The sequence below is a fragment of the Strongylocentrotus purpuratus genome, unplaced genomic scaffold, assembly GCF_000002235.5.
Source record: "Strongylocentrotus purpuratus isolate Spur 01 unplaced genomic scaffold, Spur_5.0 spur5_scaffold_10, whole genome shotgun sequence".
Classification (NCBI taxonomy): domain Eukaryota; kingdom Metazoa; phylum Echinodermata; class Echinoidea; order Camarodonta; family Strongylocentrotidae; genus Strongylocentrotus; species Strongylocentrotus purpuratus.
In genome coordinates, this window is record NW_022145595.1 from 20196250 (window position 1) to 20222716 (window position 26467).

The 26467-nt window shown below is 35.1% G+C and overlaps 1 protein-coding gene across 1 annotated transcript; it reads left to right on the forward strand.

The window, feature by feature from the left end:
* The first annotated feature begins 6908 nt into the window (after positions 1–6908).
* Positions 6909–26072, forward strand: LOC100893361. The gene is made up of 5 exons (XM_030979715.1): positions 6909–7180; positions 11962–12037; positions 13559–13633; positions 14743–14870; positions 23934–26072. The coding sequence occupies exons 1-5, from the start codon at positions 7087–7089 to the stop codon at positions 24272–24274; spliced, it is 714 nt and encodes a 237-aa protein (XP_030835575.1). The 5' UTR covers positions 6909–7086; the 3' UTR covers positions 24275–26072.
* The last annotated feature ends 395 nt before the right edge of the window (positions 26073–26467 follow it).

Genomic DNA, 26467 nt, shown 5'->3' on the forward strand with positions numbered 1-26467 from the left:
ATTTATTTTTCTTTAAAATTATACCCCATTCGTTATAGAGTGAAAAGTTTATATGAAGAGAAAACAGAGTTGATTTGCATGAAATGTAATACATTTTATTCATTTATTTTTCATTTTAAGTTATTTATTCCCTAAAAATTCAAAAGCACATAAAAAAAATCAAGCTTACACAATTGAAGTTAACATGTTATATATAAAATTAAAAAAAACATTCATGCAAATAGACAGAATGCAGTTAAAATTGCAGGTATGCAATATCTTTAGGGAGAGAAGCAAAAATAACGAAAGTTTTGCAAGTACATACATACATTTTTTAAATGCAATGCGTTGTGTTAATACATCATTGAGCCAAACTGCAATGCCCATCATCCCCAGTGATGAGAGTAAACATTCCTAGCTTCGCCGCTGCACAAACTGGCAGTTCAGCAAAACATTTTACCACCAGGAATAATAACTTTATACATCCTTTATCCGTTTAGTTTACACGGAACTCATCGAAGAAGAAAGAGTTTTATTCCCCGGTCACACAGCCAACCCAACTCCAAACCCATTTCATCCCGACCGATCCTTGGACTAGCGCTAGTTTGATTTTGTTGTTTGTTAGCTTGTTGTTTACTTTTTTGTTTTTTAAGGATTGTTGTCGTTCTGGGCACCGTAAAAAAAAACGTAACTTAGCAGTTGACTGCTATTTTGCAATTGACCATGATGTGCAATCAATATTGATTGCACAATATCGATTATCGATCAATCAATATTACAATACATTCCTAAGGTTTGCGTTACCATGGTTACAGGCCCTGGTTTCAGTGGTGTCGGTAAGAGTATAAGGCTTCATAATAACTGCTTCGCTTTTCCTATATACATTATTCGTCCCACGGGTCTCAGTCATGACCACAGGTTTTCCAGACACCCCCCCCCCCCCCCTCCCAACAAGGATATTTTCTGAAGCCGAAATATATCCTAAATGAGGATTTCGCGTGTTGTTTCCCCAAAGCACACCCTTAACGGGTATTCCACAAAAGTGTACACCTGAACAAGTATTGTAAAATTGTAACTTCTTGAGTCGGGATCTTGAAAAATATCTCTAAACGCGTACAGCAGGATTTTGAAAAAGTACCATTTTTCTTGAAATTTGACGTGTTTTAACCCCTTAACGCGGCACAGCGCGGACCGCGTCCAACTTCTTAAGAACAAGGGAAAGTCCACCCCCAAAATAAGTTTGTTTCGATAGAGGCAGAATAATAAGAAAATCAGGTGAGTGAAAGTTTGAGCAAATTCTGAATGAAAATAAGAGAGTTATGAATTATTGAAGTTGTGATCAATCAAATACAAATTGGCAACTTTGTGACTTATTATACGAGCTCTCCTTCATTTGCTTTGTGCATAATATTCCATAAAATCATGTTTTCTTCGTTATTGATGACGGAATATATATTTGTTCCTTGCAGGGGGAGTATAGAAACATATTTGCAATTATTATATTTAGGGTGCATGTATGGTTGAAATTTTTCTTGAGGGAAAATGACAATTTTAGATTTTTTTAGTACTGAGCAAATGGAAGTTGAGCTCGCATGATACGTCATAGAGTTGCCAATTTGTGTTTGATTGATCACAACTTCAAAAATCCTAACTTCCTTATTTTTAATCGGAATTTGCTCAAACTTTCACTGACTCGTTTCTCTCATTTTTCTACTCCTATTAGAACTAACTTAATTTCAGGGTGGACTTCCCCTTTAAGAACAATGTGTTTGAAGACAAAATTTAATATTTTCACATTATAATGATACAATTTACTTGACATTTTGCCGTCAAATTGTTTTGGGCTTCCAACACTTTAAGAGGAGCTTTTTAACCTTACGCAAGCAGAAGGACAGGCTAAAAAAAAAATGAAAGAATGTATTGATGAGCATTGCGGAAGTGAATGGACGAATATCCAAGGGGTCTCAGTCAAATATAAATACTGTAAGCATGCGTGAGCAAGGAAACATATATAAAGGGGTGTCTGGGGGATTGGACACGTTCCGCGTGGTGCCGCGTTAAGGGGTTCAAAAAAGTCAAATTTCAAGAAAAAGGGTACTTTTTCGAAATCCTCTGTGGCTCCCAACACTTGGGGCTCCCAATTTGGAGCTCCTTACAACTTCATTAGTATTATTAGCATTACAATCGTTATTATTAGCATTATAAAAAATAATTATTATTATACCATTATTATCATTATTATTTATTTTCCTTTTTAATATTTTCATTATCATTATCATTATCAACATCATTGCATTGTATCTTCTCAAATTCATCTTTATCGTTTTATCTTTAAACTTGAAAATCAAACCTTCCAAAAGGAAAATTGAAGAAAAAAAAATGACCTGCATCAGAAGGTGAAAGAAAAGATACTACACTAATCTGTAATGAATAAGAATTTTTTTATACAGTTTTTTTAAACCAATATCATGTTGCCTAAATGACTGAAGTTTTGACTATTTATTTAAACATGATGGAAATAATTATGTCGAACCTTTTTTAGGGCACACTTTCAACTAAACACATTGCGACCGTATAGGCAATGATTTCCTAGTGCATGCATATTTTTTTAATATAACGAGTTCACGAATCTGGATACAGAGTCCAAACAGTAGAGCATTTGTTGGGCTAGGGGGTAATGCCCCAGCCCCTTACCGATTTTTTTTTTTTTTTTTTAGAGGGAAATTAGAGATGGGGAGATTTGGGGGAGATGTGGGATTGGGTATCCAACGTGAGAAGAAGGTGGTTACGAATCTTTCCAAAACCCTTGCATGTCATCCACCTATACTAAAATCGATGACCCCCCCCCCCCCCCCCAATATATCAATATATCATACCAATTTGAATGATTAGTTTGGCTTGTCAAAATAGAGTCCTGATTGTATGCAGACGAGTTTCTTGGCATATATTGCTTCCCCGTCAGATGGCGCTGTTTACCAAATAGCAGTGAGTCATTAAAAAAAAAAAAAAAAAATGACACTCCATCTAATTATAAAATATGACAAAGATAATTCTAGAATATTGCATGATGAAATAGGAAAACAAATATATACACGTGATTCATTGCATAAGGAAATCACTTTATGAAAGGATTGCGACAATTTTCCACATGCCAAACCTGCTAGGTGGAACTTAATTGACGTAAGATCCATATTGCACAACTGAACATGACGTCTTGTCAAAATAGAAAAGAAATGGGAAACTATGAAAAACCAATAACTTCCGACTATTACAGCATACACCCTTAAAAGGGTAATACAACGTGAAGATGTTACCCAATCGTGATGATCATATTCCAAGTTCAAAAGACATTTGTTTCTGCCATATAAGATATGAATAAATAACTACATACATATGGCATTTACATTTAAAGGCCTACTACATAAGCGAGAGTTTACCTCTGTCACGCCAACAAGACCGAACCCGGCCCGACTATACGAGAGAAAAAAATTACATTTTATTTCATTTGATTTAATTCCACAATAACAGTTTTTCGTTTTACAAAGTCATTCCAATAAAAATGTTAACAAACAGGCAATATACATAATAAGGTAGGGTACGTGCGATGCAGTAAAAGTACACAATTGAGATAAAGAAGATAATACTGCTTGCTGAATGGCGGAGGTAACATAGGAAAGCATAGCTTAATTTAGGTTCCCTAACATAAAATATCATAAAGTAGAAAATGCAAGGAAGGATGGGGAAAACGGGACGATACACAACAAGACAATACATGACAGGACAAGCAAAACAACACAATTAGTACAAGAATGGGACATTGAAGTTTGCATGCTGCAGCTATCATGCACTAAACGCATTGCGCAACATTGGATGCTATCAAACGAATTCCGTGGGAAATTATGTAATGTAATCATTAAAAAATGGCATGCATTTGAAGAAAATGAGAATAATGTTATGGGGGGGGGGGGGGGGGTAAAAGGACACATTTTATTTTTTTTGGTACCGAAATTTTGAAAATTTGACCAATCGATATTCCGTTCCGTTGGGGGGGGGGTAAGGTCATCTTTTTTATTGATTGATTGATTGATTTTATTCGTCAAGTATAGTACATTGAATGCATACATAAAGCAAAATGGAACGAGAAGATACATTGACAGGATAACCCATGAAAGCCGGAAAAGGCTTATTTCCAACGGGGTCCTATAAAGTACGTGTACAGTATGGCATGAGAATAAAATATCACAACTAATAACTACTACGAATATTACGAATAAATAATATAACATAAACAACAACACAAATTTCTAGAACTTATAGCAAACAATGATCTACGGTATATTATGCAAGATTAAACTTAAAAACATGCGCTACACATAATGAACTGTGATTTAAGATAACTGATATTACTGTTCTTGAAGGGATTCATGCTTTAGGTATTGTTTTAATACACTTTTAAAGTGTGAACAATTCTTAACTATTTTGACATGTTTTGGGAGAGAATTCCAAAATTGGATACCATTAAAATAAAAAGAGTTTCCAATTTGTCCTTTTCGCTTGGGTAAAACAAAATTAAAATGACTATTTCTTGTATCGTATCCATGGATATTTGAGACACGAGTAAAATTATTAGTAATATAATGATCTACATCTGAGTAGTATATTTTATGGACATGGTGTAACACGAGTTGTTTAGACCTTTGACCTACATGGAGTATACCTGCTTCTTCAAGTTCATTTTTCCCGACGTGTGTTCTTGGGCCTAAGCAATTAATAAATCTTACCATCTTATTCTGAATTATTCTTAACTTTTTCTTATCCATCTTGCCCAGACTACTGTACCAAGCAGCATTAGCATAATCAAATAAACATTGTATCAAAGCAAAACACAAAATACGTCTCGACTTCATGTTCATACAAGTTTGGTATCTATACAAAAATTTTAAGCGAGAATTAGCCTTTTTGGCAATTGAATCTACCAAACCTGTCCATGACAGATCACTAGTTAAATTTATTCCTAAATATTTTACTGAATCTTTTCTCTCAATCACTTGATTATTATAGGTAACCTTGAAGTCACGTGTATATTTAAACTTTCCCTTCGAACAAAATAAAATACTTTCTGTTTTTCCAACATGTAAACTAAGCTTGTTGTCTGTCATCCATTCGATGCATTTTGCCAATTCTGCACTTAGTTTTTCTTCAATTGACTTAGGATTTGTATCTGAATATAGTAACACACTATCGTCAGCATATAAAAGTAATTTAGAATCATTAACACAAGTACACATATCATTAATATAACACATAAAGAGAATGGGGCCTAAAATGCTCCCTTGTGGAACCCCGCATTTAATAGGCAGGGAATCAGATATTACCTTCTGCATAGTTACCACTTGATGACGATTAGTTAAATATGATCTAAACCATTTAACACATGCCGAATCCAAACCCATCACTTCCAATTTCTTTAACAGTATGTTATGATTTACAGTATCAAAGGCTTTTTGTAAGTCCAGAAGAACCATTCCAACAAAGCGCCCTTGAGAAACTTCATTCCTAACAAAATCCGATAAATGTATTAAACATGTTTCAGTGGAATATCCGTTACGAAAGCCGGACTGAAATTCATATATTAACTTTTTTTCTTGAAAATATTTCTCTATTTGAGCATGAACCGATTTTTCCAAAATTTTTGAAACTACGCTTAAAACACTGATAGGCCTATAATTACCAACGTCAGTTTTGTCTTTCTTTTTATGTAGCGGTGTTACTTTTGCAATTTTCATGTCGTCAGGAAAGGTAGAAGACATAAGAGATAAATTGATTATATAATTCAAAGGTTCATACAAATTTCTCGCCCCATCTTTTAAAAATCTGGCTGGTATCATATCTAGTCCAGTACTTTTCGATACTTTCAACTTGTTTAACTCATCTAAAACAAACTTTTCTGTAACTGGAGAAAAGTGAAAACTATCTTTTGAGATGTCTTTCTCGTCATAAAACTTTTGAAATCTTTCACTGTCGGCATGGAATTTGTTCGTGTTTACTGGTAATTTACACGCTAACTTGTCAGCCACAGTTGTAAAATAATTATTGAACTCATTTGCTATTCTTGATTTATCATGACATAATTCTCCCTGGACATTAATAACTGTCTCTTGAGCACTTTTCCCTTTGCCTTTTAGACCTAAACCCTTCAAATTTTTCCATAACTTCCTGGAGTCATGTTTGTTTTCTTCAATTTGATCTTGAAAATATTCGACTTTAGCTCTTTTAGGTCATCCATTAGGATTTTTTTTAATAAAAAGGGGGTTTAACCCCCCCCCCCCCCCCCCCCCCCCCCCCCCCCGCATGCGTACGCGCCTGAGAGCCATTAACTTCAGATTACCAGGCCCCACTAGCCAAGATTTGGTCGATGTAGAACCGGTCTACAGTCGGTTTGACATGGATATAAAATATAATATAAAATATAAAATAAAATGGATATATATAATGGATAAGTAGAGTATTTAGACTAAAAGGATATTTATTACATGAAATACAAAGATAAGCGTACACTGTATTGCAAATTGGCTTCCTTTCACATTAAGTACCCAAGTCCCCTTTAAAAATGATTGTGCCCCATAGTCTCTACCCCCCCCCCCCCGCCCCCCCCCCCTCTTACCCTTCCGACAGTAATTTTGTTCTACGTAGGTATATACTTACTGTGCTGAACATCAATAATTCTGATTAGAACATATATTTAGGCACAATTGCTTTATATATTTAAAAAAAGTATATATTTATTTCTATTTTTTGTTTGGGGATGTTTATTTTTCAGCCCGGCCCTGCATGCTGCTGACTGTGTGTCAATTTTGTTTTGCATTGGCGCCACTTACGGTGACAGCTCAAACAATCTTTTTCTGCACGGCAGGCAGGGCGAATCAATTTGGCCAGCACAAGTCCAGCCACCACGCCAGCCGTCCAGGCGCGCCACCGCTCAGTGCATGCTAAGCCACAGCATTATTAGACTATCCGTCGCGTCGCCGGGTGCCGCGCCCACTCTCTGTGTGTATATCTGTAAAAAGACTTTTATTTCATAGGATTTGGTAAACTAATTTCAAAATAATGGCTCAAGGTTGCTGTGAAGACGGTTGCTGTACCTGTTTGTGGAGATATTATTCACCTTTTGTGCGGACGTGTGGAGTTTTAGTCGGAGGAGGTGGGTTTGTAAAAAGTCATGTTCATGCAGCCATTTGATTTGTCAGACTCTCAGATCAGAGAGATAGAGAGAGAGAGTTAGATGTATTACTATTATTAGGCCTAGGCCTATTTAATTCTGACTGAAGTCAGTTGTAAAACATGTACTTAGATATTGATGTTTACTTATAAATATACAATTAGTCTATGTTTGAAATTGAAATTGTTTACCTTGGTTCAGTGATTGTGATTCCATTCCACAAACGTGATGATAAAACAGAAACGTTCATGATCATGTGACAATGACATCGTCAGTTGTTTGTTCATCATGATTCATGGTCATGTTTGTTTCCAGTTTGACTTTAATAATATTTCAGTTTTTTCATTATTTAGGTTTTAGGATGGTGCTGACAAGTATTAATCTAAACCTGTTTTGATTCAAGATTACACAGTGCGGCGGGGAGAGTAAAAAAAAAAATGAAGTAGAAGAGCGCTGTAAACTTAATGCTCTGTCTGCCACACTACTCTTGTGGCCCTGTGCACAAATTTTATTATGGGACTCTCTCTCTTCATTTTGGGGGGAAAAAAAACAAAAAACAACAACAACACTTTCCATCGGCATTGTACTTGTGATGAATAGACCAGTTTACTAACATGTTCAAAAAATGTATTCATTCAAACAAAGGTTGTTCATGATATTACCTGAAAGCTTGCACAAGGCTTACCCCACATAGGTCTAGTTACAAGTAACGTATGCAGACTTAATTTTAACTATTGTAGTTTATTCATTGATGATAACAGGTTAATGAAATAACTTGCCACTACATGTAGGTCTCAAGGAAAGAAACATCAACAAATTAAAATAATCTAGTAAAGCTTGTGTATTCATTGGCTCTTTTTTGTTTGGGGGGGGGGGGGGGGGAGTGATTTGGACTTCTATGTAGTACGTAGCTTCACCTACGATGAAACGGAGAGAATATGGTAAAAATGTAAGTGGGAATTCCTTTTGGCGATGCTTATTTGTTGTCCTTTTTTATTTTTATCTCACCCTTTTAGATTTGTAGAGCTGATTGAAAGATCATCCTTTACATCTCTGATCATTCAGATAACAAGAAGAAGAATAATGCATATCTTCATTACATGTACATGATTAAAGTGCCATAAGTATTACGGGTTGAAATAAACTCTAAAATCCTAGAGCCGTTTCTCAACAAGCTCAAGCACTTGCAACCAATACAAGATAATAGCTTTGGGTGATATGTGTACATGTACATGCAAGTATATAGCCCACAGGACCAGCATATTTCAGGCAGCTCGGTTTCCATTTTTTGTTAAAAAAATTGGAGCTTACGAGCTGTTAGATCAACTACATGAACACATGCGTCCTTGCATGCAGGATGCCTTGATCATAATGCCATGTACAGCCATTTATAGAGTATCATGTAACATATAAATCTCCCTGGTTTTACACATCGGTAGCCATGCATTATGTCCCTATCAAGACATGACAGGCAAATGATGTACACAGATTTATACTAATCCTTCAATAGTAATTTGTATTTTAAAAAAATGAAAAGGTCTAATATTGAATAAAATTAGGAACAGTTATTGTTTAGATCCATGTACATGTATGTGTATTTTTAGAAAGCTGATTACAATTTAAATTCAATTTTTTGTAATTTCTGTGCACCCTTCTTGAATTTGAATTTTGAATTTATTATTTGAATTTGAATTTTGAATTTATTAACAACAACACATCACAATAATGACACTATATATGAACAATCATATAATGCAAAGAATAATACTGATACATGTCATGTATACATAACACAAGAGTAATGTCGATTGAACAGTAATGGTTTTAAAACGATATTTTGTAGACATACATCTGCATACTATTAAATGTACAAAAGATATATACGTAAATATGTATATTACTATGTTTAGGTGAAGTTGTTAAAGGTAAAGACCAGTTATGGTCATGCGATTGCATTGTGAAAGAAATGTTGTGGAATCGATCAGAAAAGGTTGATCATCTAGCATCTGCAAGGTTCTGGAATCATCAAAATGATAAGAAATTTGGCCCATTCTGCGTAAAGTTACAAGCACTATACACAGAAAGATGTATATGGGACTACCCTATATCTCTCACAGACCATGAGAGAAACAAATTTACCAAATATATGAATTATTAGGCGGTTCCCCGACAAATTTGTTATCATCATGTATTAGTCAAAACATATTCTTTCACATGATTGGTAATGAGAGCTTCCATTTCATTTTTTGTGCGTTTCCAATACTGGTCTTTACCTTTAATGGGAACTAGAAGTTAGCACAAGTGCTAGTCGAGCCTAGTTCCATTCTTTGGCAAGATTTTTTTCTGTTAATTTGTTTTTACATATGAATGTAAAACTTGTTTGTTTTGTATTTACATATATACAACAAAATAATACAATATCATGTAACTTTTTTTCTTTACTAAAATGAAAAAATAAAAATAAAAAAGCTTAAGCATTAAAGCATTATAATGAAAGAAGACAAATCTTTGAAGAAATAAAATCATCAATGTGTTCATAAAAATGAAAAGGATGTATTAATAAAAATAATCATACATATGTTCGTACATGCACAAATCCTGTAAAAGCTTAAGGCCGCTATAATCGTTAACAAGGAAGTAATATAAAAGGAAAAAACAAAGGGGGGTGGGATTGAGCCCACGTCATTTACATTATTTACATTATTTTTTCATTATTTCATTATTTACATTATTTCTTTATTAATCGCATTCTCTGGAACTGCAAATTTTTCATAGTTGCATTTAGGCTTCAATTAGAATGGGATATTTTTTAAATCAGAGGAGATGCGATGGCTCAGGGGTCGAGCGCGGTCAGTGATCTTGTAGCCAGGAGGCCCTGGGTTCGAAACCAAGCCGCGATGCGCTGTTGCCCTTTGATCAGGCCGTATTCCTCCTGACCGAGTCCCTCGTAGAGGACTTAAAGTCGTAGGTCCCCTAGTTGCTTACATATATAAGTTACAAGCAAACACATGCATGTAGCAGTCAGGTTAAACAAACTATCAAACCGAACCAAATAATACATTTGATAAAATGATGTGGCAATTAAACACATTCGTTTATTTGATTGTATATGATTTCAGTTGGCAGGTAGTTGAAATTGATGTGAAGATTTTCTCTTTATTTACGTATGAATTATGTTTTTTCTAGGACACAGTGAACAGTAAGTGTCTGTGTTATAATTCAGTATTTACAATTTTACTTTTACACGTTACCCAGACTCATTGGCCCAAATTCACAAAGGAGGTTTGTAGACAAACCTAGGTTTATGTGCTAACACGTTTTGACGCGTTTCAGACCAAGGTTTGTCTGAACCTTGGTCTGAAACGCATCGAAATGCGTCATATGATGCACATAAACCTCCTTTGTGAATTTGGGCCAAAGAGAACATGAAGGTCTTTGAAAAGAGTGAACATTTTTGACCAGATGTCCACAATAAGAGAGCCTTCTCTCCGCACAGTTGGTTAGGCAGTTTAGATTAGGACACAGTCTCCATGGGTGCAATAAGACAATATTAGCGCACTGATCATATTACATTGTTATCATTGGAGCATGAATGCATTATGCTTGAAAACCATGTGCTAATTTGATTGTGTGTGTTCGTATTAGACCTAAGGAGCGTTTACACTGGAAGAAAAAAATTGTCAATTTGCTCATATTCTAGAGTTTTGTCTAAAGTTGCGAAGCTCAGAACCATGAACACACACAAAAACCAAAAAACATGTTTGGAGTATGGTTTTTGAAATGCATGCTGAAACTCCAAACGGTTTTTGCAGTGAAAATGCTTGCTCTCATAATAATAGTGAATAGATTCTGATTTCAGAAAACAGAATTATCAAACACTGATGCTTTTTATGGCATTTTCCAATTGGTAGTTTTAATTTTTTTTTTTTTTCAAATTGGTTTTTCTGCAATGTAAATGGGCCTTTTGTCTGTTTTTTCGTAAGTCCCCCCCCCCACCCAATGTTATGCACAGTTGGTAAGCCTACATGTAAGTTCCTGCTGCCCCCCCCCCCCCCCCCCCATCTCTTCCCCCTTCTCTCTCTCTCTCTCTCTCTCTCTCTTCCTCTCCCTCCCTTTATGTCTTTTCTCTCCATGTGAAAAGTTAGCATAGATGATGTACATGTATCGGTTACACTAAGTACACGTCTACATTACAAAAAAGCAAATAGGTGTGTATTGCAAACACACACCTTTTATAATACTTTTTTATGCAGACATTGCAAACCAAACATGTCACATTCATTCAAAATCCTGTTTCGTGAACACAATGGTTCAACAATGGCTCAACAACATAAAATTAGAAAAGAAATAGAAAAGAGAGAAGAAAAAAAAAGATATTAAAAATGGAATAACTTTTGGCTTCCTTGGAGATATGTGTGTATGTTGGTAATTGTGGCACTTTTAGAGGCAACACACAGCAAGTACCCTACAGTCATGTACATGTACATGTAAGCATATTGTAGTCACAAAGGAGTTTCAAACATGTGACAAATCATTTTATTATTTATTTAATTGATCTTTGAATTCAGTTTGATATGATTCATAAGGTCCAGTTAGCAATGAAAATTTGTGGTATATTTACATTGTATAGAAACATAAAATGATATACTTGTGTACATAGATACAAAAAGATAACTTCAATAAAAGATGTTTTGATTTGATAGATACAACAGGATATTATGATAATAAAATATTTTCTCCCTTTGTTTTCTTTCCATCCACAGCACTATGGGCCATTGGTATAACACAGGTATATGATACTAATAATGGGGCTACAGATCTATTCTTCATATATATTTTGTAAGTATGTTAAAGAGAGCATGTACACGTACAGGGGCAAGCCCAAGCTGTGTTGTCCTTTATGTAATATTGTAAATAATAAATATGTCTTGTTTACCCAGGGTAGCCGCATCAGTAGGCCCGTCTTCACTATCTCGAGATTGCCAAATATCCAGCTATTTGAACTATCCCGATCGAAACTAGCCAGCTAATTTGCGTCTTCATTAGACCGAAGTAGCAAATTAGCTGGATACTTGGTCGGGATAATATCCCAAGATATCTCGGTCTAGTTTGCAAAATATCCCACTATTTCCGAACTAGCGGGATAGTTTGCGACCGTCTTCATTAGACAGAAATACGGAGTCAAATATCCCGATCCCATCATGCACAACGATTTCCGGCACACATGCGATCTCTACCGCTCAGCGCGCTAGTACAACTAGTAAACACGGACAACTGGAAATCGTTGTGCGTGATGGGATCGGGATATTTGACTCCGTACTTCTGTCTAACGAAGACGGTCGCAAACTATCCCGCTAGTTCGGAAATAGTGGGATATTTTGCAAACTAGACCGAGATATCTTGGGATATTATCCCGACCAACTATCCTGCTAATTTGCTACTTCAGTCTAATGAAGACGCAAATTAGCTGGATAGTTTCGATCAGGATAGTTCAAATAGCTGGATATTTGGCAATCTCGAGATAGTGAAGACACGCCTAGTATTAATACTGTTCTCCCTGAGGGCCCTGTAATCCCACTATTACCCCCAGCTTAAGCTGCTCTACCGTGATAAGGCACTCAAGCATTCAGGGAATTTCTTTCTACCGGGCAATAGTATATCTGTTATGCGCTTTAATAGAAACATCATAGATGAGCGCTATATAAAAGCGGAATATTATTATTATTATTGCCCATCTATATCTTGGTTGAGAGCGTCCAATATTGATTAATATCTTGCCAGAGGACATTAATGTCACAGTTTGACTTGAATCGCGAACCATGTGATTCACAGTCTAGCAACGTATCCTCTGGACCGTGACACCTCTTTGTTATACATACCATAACTAAGATTTCACTATATTTGATGATTAAAATAAGCCGTTAGCCATAACAGTACTAGAAAATGAATAATGATAATAATGGAAAGTGCTTATATAGCGCATAATGATTCATATAATTCTCTATGTGCTTTATAAAGGAAATGAAATAATACTACATTAACATTCATTACAGAGTAATACATGAATCAGTCAAAACATCAAATAAAATGCTATTTCTATGTTAATGATTCCAGAATACTATTCAATAATACTTAGTATCATAGGGGGCCATACCCTTGACTTGCCAATTGTATTACTTATCATTTAGAATGTTTAGTAACTTGCAAAGTCTCTTTACAAAAGAAAACCGTAATATTTGAAGCTCATAGTACTATGAGATGGAAGGACTAACATACACCGTATACGATACAAATTATTTTGGGGTGATTGGTACACTTTGAATGAATAACTAATCTTTTTTTTCTCCCTCTCTCTCTTAGATTTGCTGCCTTGATAGTATCCCTGTTAGAGCTTATGATATTTATTACTCCATGTTGTGACAACTGCTGCAGTAGGTGGGTACAATCTTTCTGTGTTGCCTTGATTGTAGAGAACAGTGAAACCTGTATATAAAGACCGCTCAAGGGAAACAAGAAAAGTGGTCCTTATAGGCAGGTAGTATTTAAGTACAGATAACAGGCTGCTTTAGTACTGGTATATGTTTCAATAAGAAACCATTTTTAAGGGAAACAAAGAATATGGTCTCTATAGACAGGTGGTCTTTCTATACAGGTGGTCGCTAAAGCAGATTTGACTGTAATATTCCATTACATTGATCGGTTCTAAGTGGACAACGTTGCACAAACTATGCTGAAACACTGTCAAAATGCTGTCACAAAATCAAACTAAAATTTTGTGTCTTTCAAAATTTGTTCCGATTCTTTTTTTAGATTAATTTATATTTGACACTTGTGCTACCTTATGATTGAAGCTAGACATGATATTCATTTGTACCGGTAGTTAGTGGATAGGTTGCAATTTTGTATGATCTCCTAAATGTGCAATTGCTTGCTGTTCTTATGCAGGTCATGGAAGAAGAAAGAAAGTACAGAAAAATATATATTAGCATCTCAAATATTAAATCAAACCACTGACATGTGTAACCTTAACAGGTCTTTTCCTTTTTTGTTCTCCATACAATGTTATTTGGTATAGTTCTAGTGATGATAATGTGCAGACCTTGCAGTGTTGTAGTTATTCTTTGTACCTGAAAGCCCTACAAATTTGATGGCAAAATTAATTGTATCATAATGTGAAAGAGGATGTTATATAAGACCCATTTCTGCAAGGATTTTCAAAACAAATGTGTTTGAAGTCAAATATTGATGAACGAAGGTTTTCTGCGTACAACAGAAAACCTAAATTATGTATTGTTTTTTGTGATTATTTGTCTTCAAACACATTATTATTTTTTTTTTTTATTTATTTTTTTTTTTTTGGGGGGGGGGATTCTTTGCAGAAGTGTGTCTCAAATGACAACCTCTTTCACATTATGATACAATTTAAGTGAAATTTTGTCATTAAATTGTTGGCAAATATGGGGCTCCCAACAGTTTAGAGGGGCTTTAATTATCTCTATTCTACCTTCATCATCTACCTTTCTTTCTATTTCTGCATTCCACAGAGATGGCAGGTGTTTTGTATACTGGGAGTATATGAATTGGTTAGACAATTGGAAGAGAGCCATTGTTTATCTTCTACTCTCTGTATTCTGTTACATCAAGCATTCCAACTCATTGGCAATACTAGCAGGTAAATATTATACTGATTCAATAATTATATTTCCTTTTTACGTCATCAAGCGTTCCGATTCAATAGCAGTGTCAATATATGAATCTTATACCAAGAGCCAGTCATTTTTCTGCTATATTATTGAAGGTCTATCCTTTTTGCTTTTTTTTAGCCAAAATAATTTGGCTTGGATCAGCATTTAATTATAGAAGTGTGTATGAAATCAAACAGTCGTAGCTTTTGTAATATTTGTATGTAAAATAAAAAGCGGATGATGATTATTGGGTTTGAAGTGTATTAAACACTTGTTATTCTCTTTTGAAATAAGTAGTCAGTCTGTATAATTGTTTTATGTAGACAAAATATCAGTTCCATGTTTTAAAAGACAAATCTGTAGTACCTTTGAAGAACCATTCATACATGTAGATAATATGGATATTATGTTATTTAGTTCTTTTCTATTTTTCTTTATTTGTTCGTTTACATGTGTGTAACTAGTTGCATATTAAACCTGAGATAACTTTGGATTAAACCCAATAGATGTGTGTTAGCTGAAAATTTAATTGTTTCTGACCTGATAACTTACTGCCATAGATTATTTATAGCACATTACCCTGGGACTTCCAAATGATTCATTGTCTGTAAATAGACTTCAACACTTGTGTAATTTCGGTGCTTGAATCAATCATCTTGTGTCACCTGTTGTACTCTGTAGTCAGAGTGAACCTATTTATAAATGCATTCATTGTCAATGTAGTACTACGAACAGGTGTTTTCAATAGGCTGGCTCCGGTAGAAGCTGTACTGTAGGCTAGTAATATGGCTATAGTAATTGCATCATAAAGTATGAATGGAGGAGTGCTTGCTTTTGTATGCATATATACTTTTATGTAGTCCCACATATTTATAAATACATAATTTTATTCAGCATCTCTATATACAGGCATGAAATTGAAAGCAAGTAAGCAACACATCTGCATTTACAATTACATGTAGGTGCCCTACAGATTGATCATGCAGATCATTGCCATTTTTAAAGGGTTTTTTTGTTGTAAAGTTTTATTTTTTATTCATTATATTTTTTTTCTTCTGTGAAATTAATTTGAAATCCCTTGAAGTTGATCTACAACAATGTACATGTACATGTACATTTTCACATGTGCCACTGTTTTTAGGAAGTATTGGTCCAGAAACGTAAATTAGTTTGTTTATTTTGTATAACCATGAAAAGGAGTACAGTTCTAAAATAATTATTTCTCATAAAGTACAGTATATCATACAGCAAACTCAGTACGGGTATTAATCTTTCATTCAATTCAGTGATATTTATTTGATGCAGTGATGAAAATATTTTCTTAAAATTGAAGCAACACATGTATATCACCAACAAATTTTGCATCCATTTTGTCTAATTGCAGTAGACCTATCAAGTTGCTAAAGTCCCATACTTGAAAATGTATACATTCACTTCTAGATGTGAATAAATGTACATTTGTAATTTTGTGTAATGTATTTGGTAGGGTGTTAGTAGCTGTATTACGCTGTAGGTACTATACCGGTATGTGTAAAACTGTATGCGTGGATGCGTGTACTGTATGATACAAATATAATACTGTACATGTAGGTATAGCTAGACATTGTGTGTTGTAATAAGATTAGTTTGTGTGCCAAGTCAACAAACAGGACTATTTGCATGAGATAAACAATGGACGTGTCTGGATAAATCGGTTGATTGGTGTGGTGATAAGAATGGAGGAAACTTTGTCCATCTGTGTGAATATGTGTAATTAGTAATTACCTATGAGATAAAATTATACTGGAACTGTAGGATAAGTGTTTATAAGGCCATTAAAAAAAATATACATGTTTAGCGTCCCCGCCCGCTTCCTTTTTGGGGGCCGCCTCCTATTTTTAATTTTTTTTATTTTATTTATTTTTTATTTATTAATTTTTTTTGAAATTTTTTTTTTGATTTTTTTTTTTTTTTGAAAGAAAAAAAACATGAAAAACACTACTAAAATGGCCCTATTTCTGATTTTAAAAAAAAAAAAATTGTCGGCTGCCATCTTGACAAAAAATGGCCCGGACTGTCAGGCAAAATATACCGAGCGACCATTTTGAGCGGCCATTTTGAAAGAAAAAACAAAAAATAAAAAGGGCCTCCTCCTTCCTACTTTTCAAAAAAACAGGACGCTAAACATGTTTTTGTTTTTTTATTTGGCCTAATGGGAAGATGGCATCTTTAACTAATTGTAAATGGGCAAAATATTGGCAGATGAAAGTGAGAGGGGACGGAGTATGTATGTACCGGTACATGTACAGGGGTGTATGCATAAAATAAATACAGTAAGTCAAAGTGAAATACAAGTACAGTGTAACTCCAACTGTGTACATGTATTCATGTATATTGAGTGCATTGCATTACTGCAGACGTGCAGTCAGTGCAGTGACGTTTATTTTCATTTTTTGAAGGACTAGGTATACATTTATGTGATGTAGTGCCAACGCTATACCACTACCAGCAGAATTTCACTGCCGGTAGACATGATTTTGTTAATAGTTTTTGAGGAAAATGTGATCAAGTCATAACATTTCCAAATGAAATCTATATATTGACATTGACAAGATTAATTTTAAAGAATTGATTTCTTAAACAAGCCTTTGTTCCAGCTAGTGAGTCGTGATCCCTGTTTTTACTCCAGAGTACAGACTCAAACAGGAGCTCATTGTCAATGTCAGTCTGTAACTAAATGCTTTTTGTCATGAGTCAGTCTAATTCATCTTCACAATAGACCAAATTACTAACATACAGATGTTATGCATACTTTATCAACAAAGGTTGTTCTTGGCAACCTGAAAGCTTGCCTGATGCTTTGCCATAGCAACAAGACAACAAGTAAAGTATGCAGACCAGATTTCAAATATTGTACCGGTAGTCTAGGTTAATGGAATAACTGTCACTACATGTAGGTCCCCATGAAAGAAACATCCATAAATTTAAATATGTTAGTAAACTGGTCTAGTGTTTGTACATTTGGTACAGCTGACTTGAAGAGCCCATACCTCAGTGATTGCACATTTTGAAAACTCACAACTTTCTCATTTTTTGTCCGATTTCATTCAAAGTTGCACCAGTATGCTTGTCTAATTTTTCTGTTTCTTCTAGAGTAGTTTTCTATCAAGGTTTGATTTCCCTTTAAGGTGTGGAATACTAAAAGATACAAATAATACTGGTAGTTGACTAGTTGTAATCATTTTGCTTTCCAGAGTACAATTTATATGTTGACCTTCATCTTGTTTCTTGCCTTTATGAGAATACTAATTTATGAACACTGATACTAGTATTTTTTGTTATTTTCTTCATAATTTGATATAAAAATGAATATCAGCCTTATTCCCTTTTGAACCAAGTAATGTTCAGCTTGGTCCAGTGTCCTTTTATAGAAAAAAGTACATTGTTACATCATTGAAAACTAATAAAATAATCTTGTATCTGTTCATTAATAATGTGCATGCCTTTCATCTAATCTAACTCTCATTTCTGATTTCTTCTCTTGCTGTATGCAGTTTAAACTGCCCACCTTTAGGACCTGTACAATAACATGAGTATAAATTTTTTTGACACAGAAGTTGTCTTTCTCCTTGAATATCAACATTCATAACTAATTCACAACAATTCTACTGTAAGGCATTACTACAGAAGAATAGTATGAAGATATTGCCAATGAAAAAGAGCCCAAATTAAATATTTGTCTAAAGGAAATGTCGTGTAGGCTTCCACCACATCTGGTAAACTTGAAGTTGTTGGCACCATATTTGAGTGTGTTTATAACCACTAACCTTTCCCTAGCAACCAATTCATCATATATTTGTGTACATGTACATGTAAACCATTGCACCATCCATTTCTTCCATCATCCTAGTCCAGAATCTAGCCAATTTAATTTCGTTCTCCACCACACCAATGCAAAGCGACCTCCCCCTACTTACTTGCTGCCAGCTGAAGATGGCGTGGTTCTTAAATTAAAACGCCTGGGTTCTTAACCTGGCCCATATGGCTGGTGGGTGTATGAGTTTGTCGAAAACGCTATCTTCGGCAGCTTGAATCAAGCGTGGGAATATAAAGAACCGGTCAGATTCTGGACTTTCGTTATAAATCCTAGAAAGCCTTGTTTTAGTTGTTGGATGAATGGTGTGTGATTGACCTCCCTTGAAACCCACCTTCTCCCTAGCATCCATTTCATAAACCATTGCATAACATCCGTTTCACGCATCACCATGACAACAACATCACCCTATTTGATTTGGAGACTGATGGAATGATTAAGCCCCCTTGTTTGTTTTCTTCCTCTCTCCCCCACCCCTAACCCACCTACCCCACCTACCCCACCCCAGGAGCAATCCTAACGTGCCTGGGCATATTGTACGTCTTCCTATATTACTATGACGGGTACACCGAAGAACAGCGTGCTGTTCACCGAGCTAAATATAGACACCTTAACATCTAACGCACACTAACACATTGGACACCATCTAGGCCAGTACTAATATTTCTACTTCTTTTGTGATTGATGTTTTCAAGCAATAGCCCATGTTACACCAAAACAACCTACCTTGACCCACGCGAGACCTACCCTAGTCCTACCTGAGATTCTGACAGAGGCTGACCCAAAACATCTCCCATGAATGATGATGTTATACCACTTTTTAGACCAAATCAAAATGTCAGGGTGATCATATACTGGGTTTGTGTTTCCATTGATTTGCCTAAAAGCTATTGGAGACGGGTGTTCAATGTAGCTTTCTAGTTACAGGCATAAACCTGACAGGTTTGCTCAAAAGCAATCTCGATTACACATGTATAAAAATTTGGGCATGTACATCTTAATAGAACACCCCCCCCCCCCCCCCCCCCCTATTAGGGATATCCTGAGATTTAAAATAATATTTTGGTGTAACATGGGTCTAATTTATTTGCTCATTTTTTGATGAACTTGTGGAATTCATTTATGATTTCTCATTATGGGGGTTGTGAATTGTGATGGTGTTTTGGATTGGTGGTGGGTTACTGTATTAATATCAGCTGGAAAAGGAATGTACATTGTTCAAATCTCATTGTACATGTATATTATAAACACCACGTCATGCATGGTTTAAAAGGTTTTAAAATAAGACTGATCCCGAACATGCTTCTTTAATGTAGAAATAAAATGTACTTGAAAGTTTTTTGACACTCTTGTTCAAGTTTTGGAGGTTTGGAACTAATATCAATCTGAATTTCTTGCAGAGCAAAACCCCAAATTGTTTAATTCTTGTGGAGAAAATTTCACAAACTGGTATTTTTAAAACGATTCTTTGAATTATGTAGCTTGTTGACGAAACGGCCATGAAATTTATATGCATTGTTAATTTATACATCAGTATCAATGCATATATTTGCATTTACACAATATCATTTTGCTTCTTTGCTGATGCTTTTTTCTGAATGAATAGTTATGGAGTGCTAGATGTGGTGCACAATCCTTTTGTGAAGAAATTATTAAACCTACATGTAACTACTTTTCTACTATGATTTTAATAAGTTTTGCTGACAGTTCTTACTTTTGTCTTCAACGAAAAGATGTTCACTGCCCAATTCAACCACAGAAAATACCCAATAGAGTACCTAAGTGCTAACGCCAAATTCCCTCGTCATCCGGGTTACTGGTTCTAAACAGCAGAGTCATTGCATGAGGTTCACTGCAAATCATTCAAGCAACAAGTGTTTGGGGATGATGTGATCACCATGCCAATGTTTAACACAAAATCGTTTGGAATCAGCAACCTTGACGACTTGGCCAGTATGACGTACATGTACGTCACACTTCGGTACTCTATGTTTATTTCTTTGTATTTGTAAAAAGGTGTTGCAATGAAGTATTTTTTAAATGTAGGTGGTTGATTGGAATTTTGTGTACTGGTAATAGTAGAGTCAGTTTTTTGTGTTCCAGCCTTGACATACAAGGGTTACAGTATCATGTTCAAAGTGCAATTGAACTTCTCAGATTATGCTCTATAGCCTCAATTAATCTTAATTGATACAAATGATTCTATAGTCACTTTTTTGCCAAATTGTTAAGGTCTTTGAAAAGAATTTGTTATGATTTACCTGGACAATTTAAATTTGTTTTTAGTAAACTCAGAATAAGAGTAGATAATCCTATGAATTATCAAAATGATATTATGCCTGCCAAGTTATCACATGTTTCCTGTCCTACATGTAATCCAGCAATTATCCAGAATTGATGGAATTAAACGGAAAGGGCATCAATTACACATTCATTGCCAAACTCTGTGTTCATGGTAAATGACGACTGAAACCATAATTGGTCCATTTGAAATGCAAGAAAGTGAACTTATTTGTGAGGGAGGGGGACATTAATTTTTTTCTTCATTTTATCTATTTATTTATATTTATTTGAGTGTGTATTTATTCATTTAAAAAAAATATTTTTTTTTTGGTTTTTTTTTTTGGTTTTTTTTTTTGGGGGGGTATACTGGTCCTTTAACATGACTTCTCTATAAAGGTGGTACCTTTATACTTGGCAATGTTAGCATGTTGTTTAAAGGGTAGTATAGATTTCATCGTGAAAAATTCCCCAAGCATACACCAAATTTAGGGATTGCACCTTCATTAGTTGAGTTGAGAGCAGGTCAGCGGTCATCACAAAATTTGAAAGATCATTCACAATATACATGACATATTAGCCAGATTGTTCTTGGCCCTCATTATAAAGAGTTGTGATTAATTCAAATCAATAGCAACTTGAAATTAATCGCAACTGTGTACTAAAGAGATAGGAGCTGCGATTAATTTCCAGTTGCGATTGAGGTGTCATGGTCTACCGGATACGTCACCGGACTGTGGATCACATGGTTTGCAGTTTGAGTCCTGCTGCAACACTAATGTCCTTTGGCAAAACATTAATCTACATTTGCCACTCTCCACCTAGGTGAAGTAAATGGGAACCCGGTAGGAATAAATTCCTTGAATGCTTTAGCCCCTTATTATGGCAGCTCAGCTACAACCAGGGTAAAAAACCTTGTATTATTAATAAGCGCAGTATAGAGTACAGTATATTCAATTAGTAGCTGCGCTATATAAATTGACCTATTATCTAAATTAATTGCAACTTTTTATTAGATAAGGCCATTGCCTAGTTTTTATTATTGTAAGGCTTGAGTAGTGTGTTCTAAACAGGGTTCAGCACATGTCCTTGCTTTTTAGTGTGCAATATGTACAAACGGTGCATATAATTTAACATCACTATACAGTACGGGTACATAAGTATACATGTACTTGTATAAAATTCATGCATCTAGTTGTATGTACCTCTCCCTTGTAAAAATCATTGCCATTTCCTTATAGACATCTTGACTATTATTAAAAGCCACTTCTGTCTAGTTTGAGAAAGAGCTCTTTAGAGTAAACAGCTTGTCAAAGTATCCCTGCATACATGTATATATCCTCAAGTTCTCACCCATGATAAAAAAGGATTGATATTGTAAAGGATATTTTTGCTGGTAGTCATATTTTCATGAGTAAATTTAGAGCTCCTGGCAGATCAATATTCCATATGGAAAACTGTTTAAAGCAGTTTTTACATGCATAACATGCTGCATGATATAAATTTGGGTTAACACTTGAATAATGTCTGAAAATTAGCTCCAGAATCCCATTTGTTGATTTCTGCTGACAAAGTTTACTCTGTTTAAAGTATTTTGTGTCTTTGAATAGTGAATGCCTTATTTTTTTTTATAGGTGTTTAGTGTGTTGTACAAGATTATGGTATTTGAATAAATTTACTGCTTCTTCATTACATGCAAATTTGTATGTGTTCTTTGTTGTTAATTGTTCAGTACAATTGATCCTTTTCATTCATTTAAAAATTATGTAAATTTGTTTTAGGGAACTGTAGTCTAATGATTCAAAGTGAAAGGCTTGTGCGGTAGGCAATTCAATTGTTTTCCTTGCATTTTTCCAGGGCTTTTTTTTATTCTTGCGATAATATCTTTTTGTAATGGAAAAAAGTAAATAATTCTAGCAGTGTTTGTGAGCGTGTAATTGTTTGTTTTTTCTCTGTGTGTTATGTTTGCTTTTCTCATTTTCTCTTTTTTCTGTATCTTCTGCTTTTATTTTTCTTTTGTAATTATCTGCCTTTATTTTCTTTCCTTTCTTGTTTGTCCTTCCTCTACTCCCATCAATTGTTTCAGGCATGTTTGTTTGTATGTACTGTATGTATGCAGTATTGGTCTAAGGTTTTGGGCAAGTGAGGGTGCTTTCTTCTTGTTAATGGTGTGATTTGCAATTTTGTATCTACAGAAAGAACTGTGAATTTGTCTCAAATTATGTAAATTTTTCCAGAATGAGTATATTCTGATTATTTTCAGAGCTGTTTTTAAAGCCTTATTAGACCAAACGGTGTCCAGTACTTTTGATCTTGCAGGTATATTAAAGAAAGTGTCAATTTTGTGAATATGATGGTGTGTTGAGATAATTGGAGACTTAATTGACACGTTGGAGCAGTACACTCGTTTTTAAATTTTGTTGTAGATATATATTATATTTCAAACAAACACTTGTCCAGTAACCTGTTTCACAAATAAAAAATCAGTGACAAATCTGTTGATAACCAATCAGAAGCAAGGATTTCACTAGCTTATAACAAAAACTGTTATTTTTTACTGATGACAAGTTTTGTGAAATGGGGCCCAGGGCTCTTACATGTCTGTAGTAGAGTTTTCTGGTCAATAACGTAGTATAGCGAAAGTGGATGTGGAAACTCGAAATGCACAAGTCTTGAAACAATTTGATTTCATGTTCTTAACAACTTGAAAGCTTGTAAATGTAATACCTACAGTAGCAAACAAGTACATGTAAAGTATGAATAGTGGATTATATCCATAAAGGTAATGTTATGACATAATAGGTGATTTTGATAGTTAGTTACCAGGGCTCTGTTTAGAATCATTCATACCAGGTATATTCTAGTATTCAAATTTATCATTAAACCAATTTATTCTTTGTCATTTCTGCTATATCAGGAGCCATACTAGATGCTCTGGCACTCATCTACATCATCCGCACCTACCGCATCGATCCTGAGGACCACGACCCAGAGTCGGACGCCGGTTCAACCCGCGTCGGGAGCCGCACCTACGGCAGGTTCCACAACGACGACGCCCGACGAGGGATGAGTTCCCCGGTCACTCCCAGTATGGCGGGATCGGACGAGTCGGCCCCTCCCCCAGCCCTCGATGGTCCCCAGTACGAGGCGGAGGCCCGGTATCCGGGCGGGAACGTACCCAACCCCTTTGAGGACGAGCCCAAAGATGAGGACGCAGCTCCGGAGGGGGACGCAGGGTTGACAAGATACCCCCCTTAGTAGTAACGACACCCCTTTCATAGTCAGCAGTTTGCATGATGTGTACATTTTTGTTTTGTAATATCGTTATTTGTTTTACACAACTTTGTTTATGTTAGTGTATGCAGGTTGTCTGTATTCCATTTCCCACAGTGAGAGTCATATTAGTTCAGTGTATGAACTTTTATTTGTGTCTACCGTAATGAAATTTCATGGGATCCTAATTTTATAATATAATGTCTAAAGACATGTGCTAAAGAAGCAGTACATTAATATCTTGCAAGTCAATACGTTTATTCCTATGCAAGCTATAATCGTTTCGAGTACCTGTACATTTTCATGTACAGAAGGCCCTATAAACGTGACAAATTTGATAAATAAACCTGGGCCCTGTCCTATAAAAAGTTGCGTTTAATCACAATTTTTTCGCCATTGCAATTGATGTCAATCGCAACTACAGTATGTACAGTAGAGATAATGGGACTGCAACGTTGCGATTGATTCGGATCAATCCCAAATTTTATAGACGGAGCCTTGGGCTAACCCCTGGTTAATAGCCATTTCATTCACATGCTACATGGCATCTCTATGGATGGAATCTACTTTGCATACATTAGCTGTTGCTATGTTGGGAAAGCCTCTGGCAACCTGTCTACTTGCCAAAAGGAACTTTTGTTCACAAAGTAGGCATCAAATTGGTAAACAGAGCCCAGTCTTATAAACCATGTACATAAGAGTTCAGAGAGTACTGTAAACCTCGCGATTGATTGGAGGACGTAGGGTTGATTCGGATCAATCGCAACTCTTTATAAGACTAGGCCCAATTCTTTTGTCAATTATTACAAAGCTCCCAATTTTCACAGTAAAAAATATCACGTTGTCATACATGTCTGTGTACCTGTAAATACATTGTACAAGTATGTTAAGTGTTGAGTACTTCTGACTTCTAGCATGTGTGTAGAAGTACAGTGGAAACTCCTTATAATGAGGTCCTTGATACCGTGTAAATAACATTGTTATATGAGGAATCTTGTTATATCAGGGGAAAAAAACAAGAGAATATAAAGAGCTGGGACCAGTTATATCATCTTTTTTATAACAGATACCTCGCTATTTATCACAGCTCTTTATAATGAGTTTTCACTGTATACCGGTATTTAATGATTAACATCTCAAACCGTCCCTATCATCTTCCAAACTTAAGTGTACCAATCGCCAGAGAATATTGCGCTACGTACGTCGAGAGTTCCATGTTGTCATCCTGAATTTATATTCAAAATGTTAACTTCAAATATTCTTCATTATTAAAAGAGACATTGTGAGTTTAAACACAATTTCAATATTAAAACACAGAAGCGACTAGTGAGTAGCTTAGTTGATGCAATAGAATAGGGTGCACACAGATCCCACATCCAACTTAGGTTTGGTGCGTCAGGTTTAATTCTTAACTGATAAACCATAGAATGCCTGATCAATTGTTTTTTTAAAGGTTGATTGTATAGTTTCTAGCTGTACACAAAAAATTATTTTTTAGGTGATTGGTACATTTTAAGAACTTTGTAAACAAATAAAGTCAGGGAAAAGGTTGTGCCTAGAAGATAGACCATTTGGTTTATGATTAGTGGTAAATCTTTGAAGTCTCAAACATTTACTGTATGTTTGGTTTGAATTTGTGAATTTTTTATTCTCTGGTATGTTCACCTTGGTTATTTAATACTTCAAAGATGAAACTACTATCTATAGTTTGAGGTTTTCTTTGAGTATCATGTAGTTTGTGCAATGGTAAAGGTCTTTCCTATCTCTGTGTTCTTCCAGATGTTAAAGAAGAAATTTATGTATTCACTATTTGTTGTATATTTAATATTGGTATACCTGTACGATTCATATTGTGTGATGCAATTGCACCCTAAGGTTTTTTTCATCACCATATTCAGACCTGCCAACCTCTGGAGTTCAAAAACTGTATTCTTTAATCCCAAAAGTTGTATTTTACTGACAAAAGTTGTATTCTTAAAAATAAACACGGACTGTTACGCGCATCAGTTCCTACATTCAGGAAGAAATTTTTTAAAGGATCATTGGTTAAATATAAATGATTTCGTCACGACTGGTGTGTTCGATGAACCAATGAACATCCCCAAATTGCCTATGTGAGGTGCTTGTAGGATACTTTACAGGACAGAATTGGCATTTTACCATTTTTTGAAAATCATA

What these genes read in the sequence shown, in the direction of transcription:
- LOC100893361 (XM_030979715.1), top strand. Translation starts at nt 7,087, where the DNA reads ATGGCTCAAGGTTGCTGTGAAGACGGTTGCTGTACCTGTTTGTGGAGA. An exon ending in CTATTCTTCATATATATTTT is followed by an intron (nt 12,038 to 13,558) that starts GTAAGTATGTTA and finishes TCTCTCTCTTAG; the next exon opens with ATTTGCTGCCTTGATAGTAT. An exon ending in TGTGACAACTGCTGCAGTAG is followed by an intron (nt 13,634 to 14,742) that starts GTGGGTACAATC and finishes TGCATTCCACAG; the next exon opens with AGATGGCAGGTGTTTTGTAT.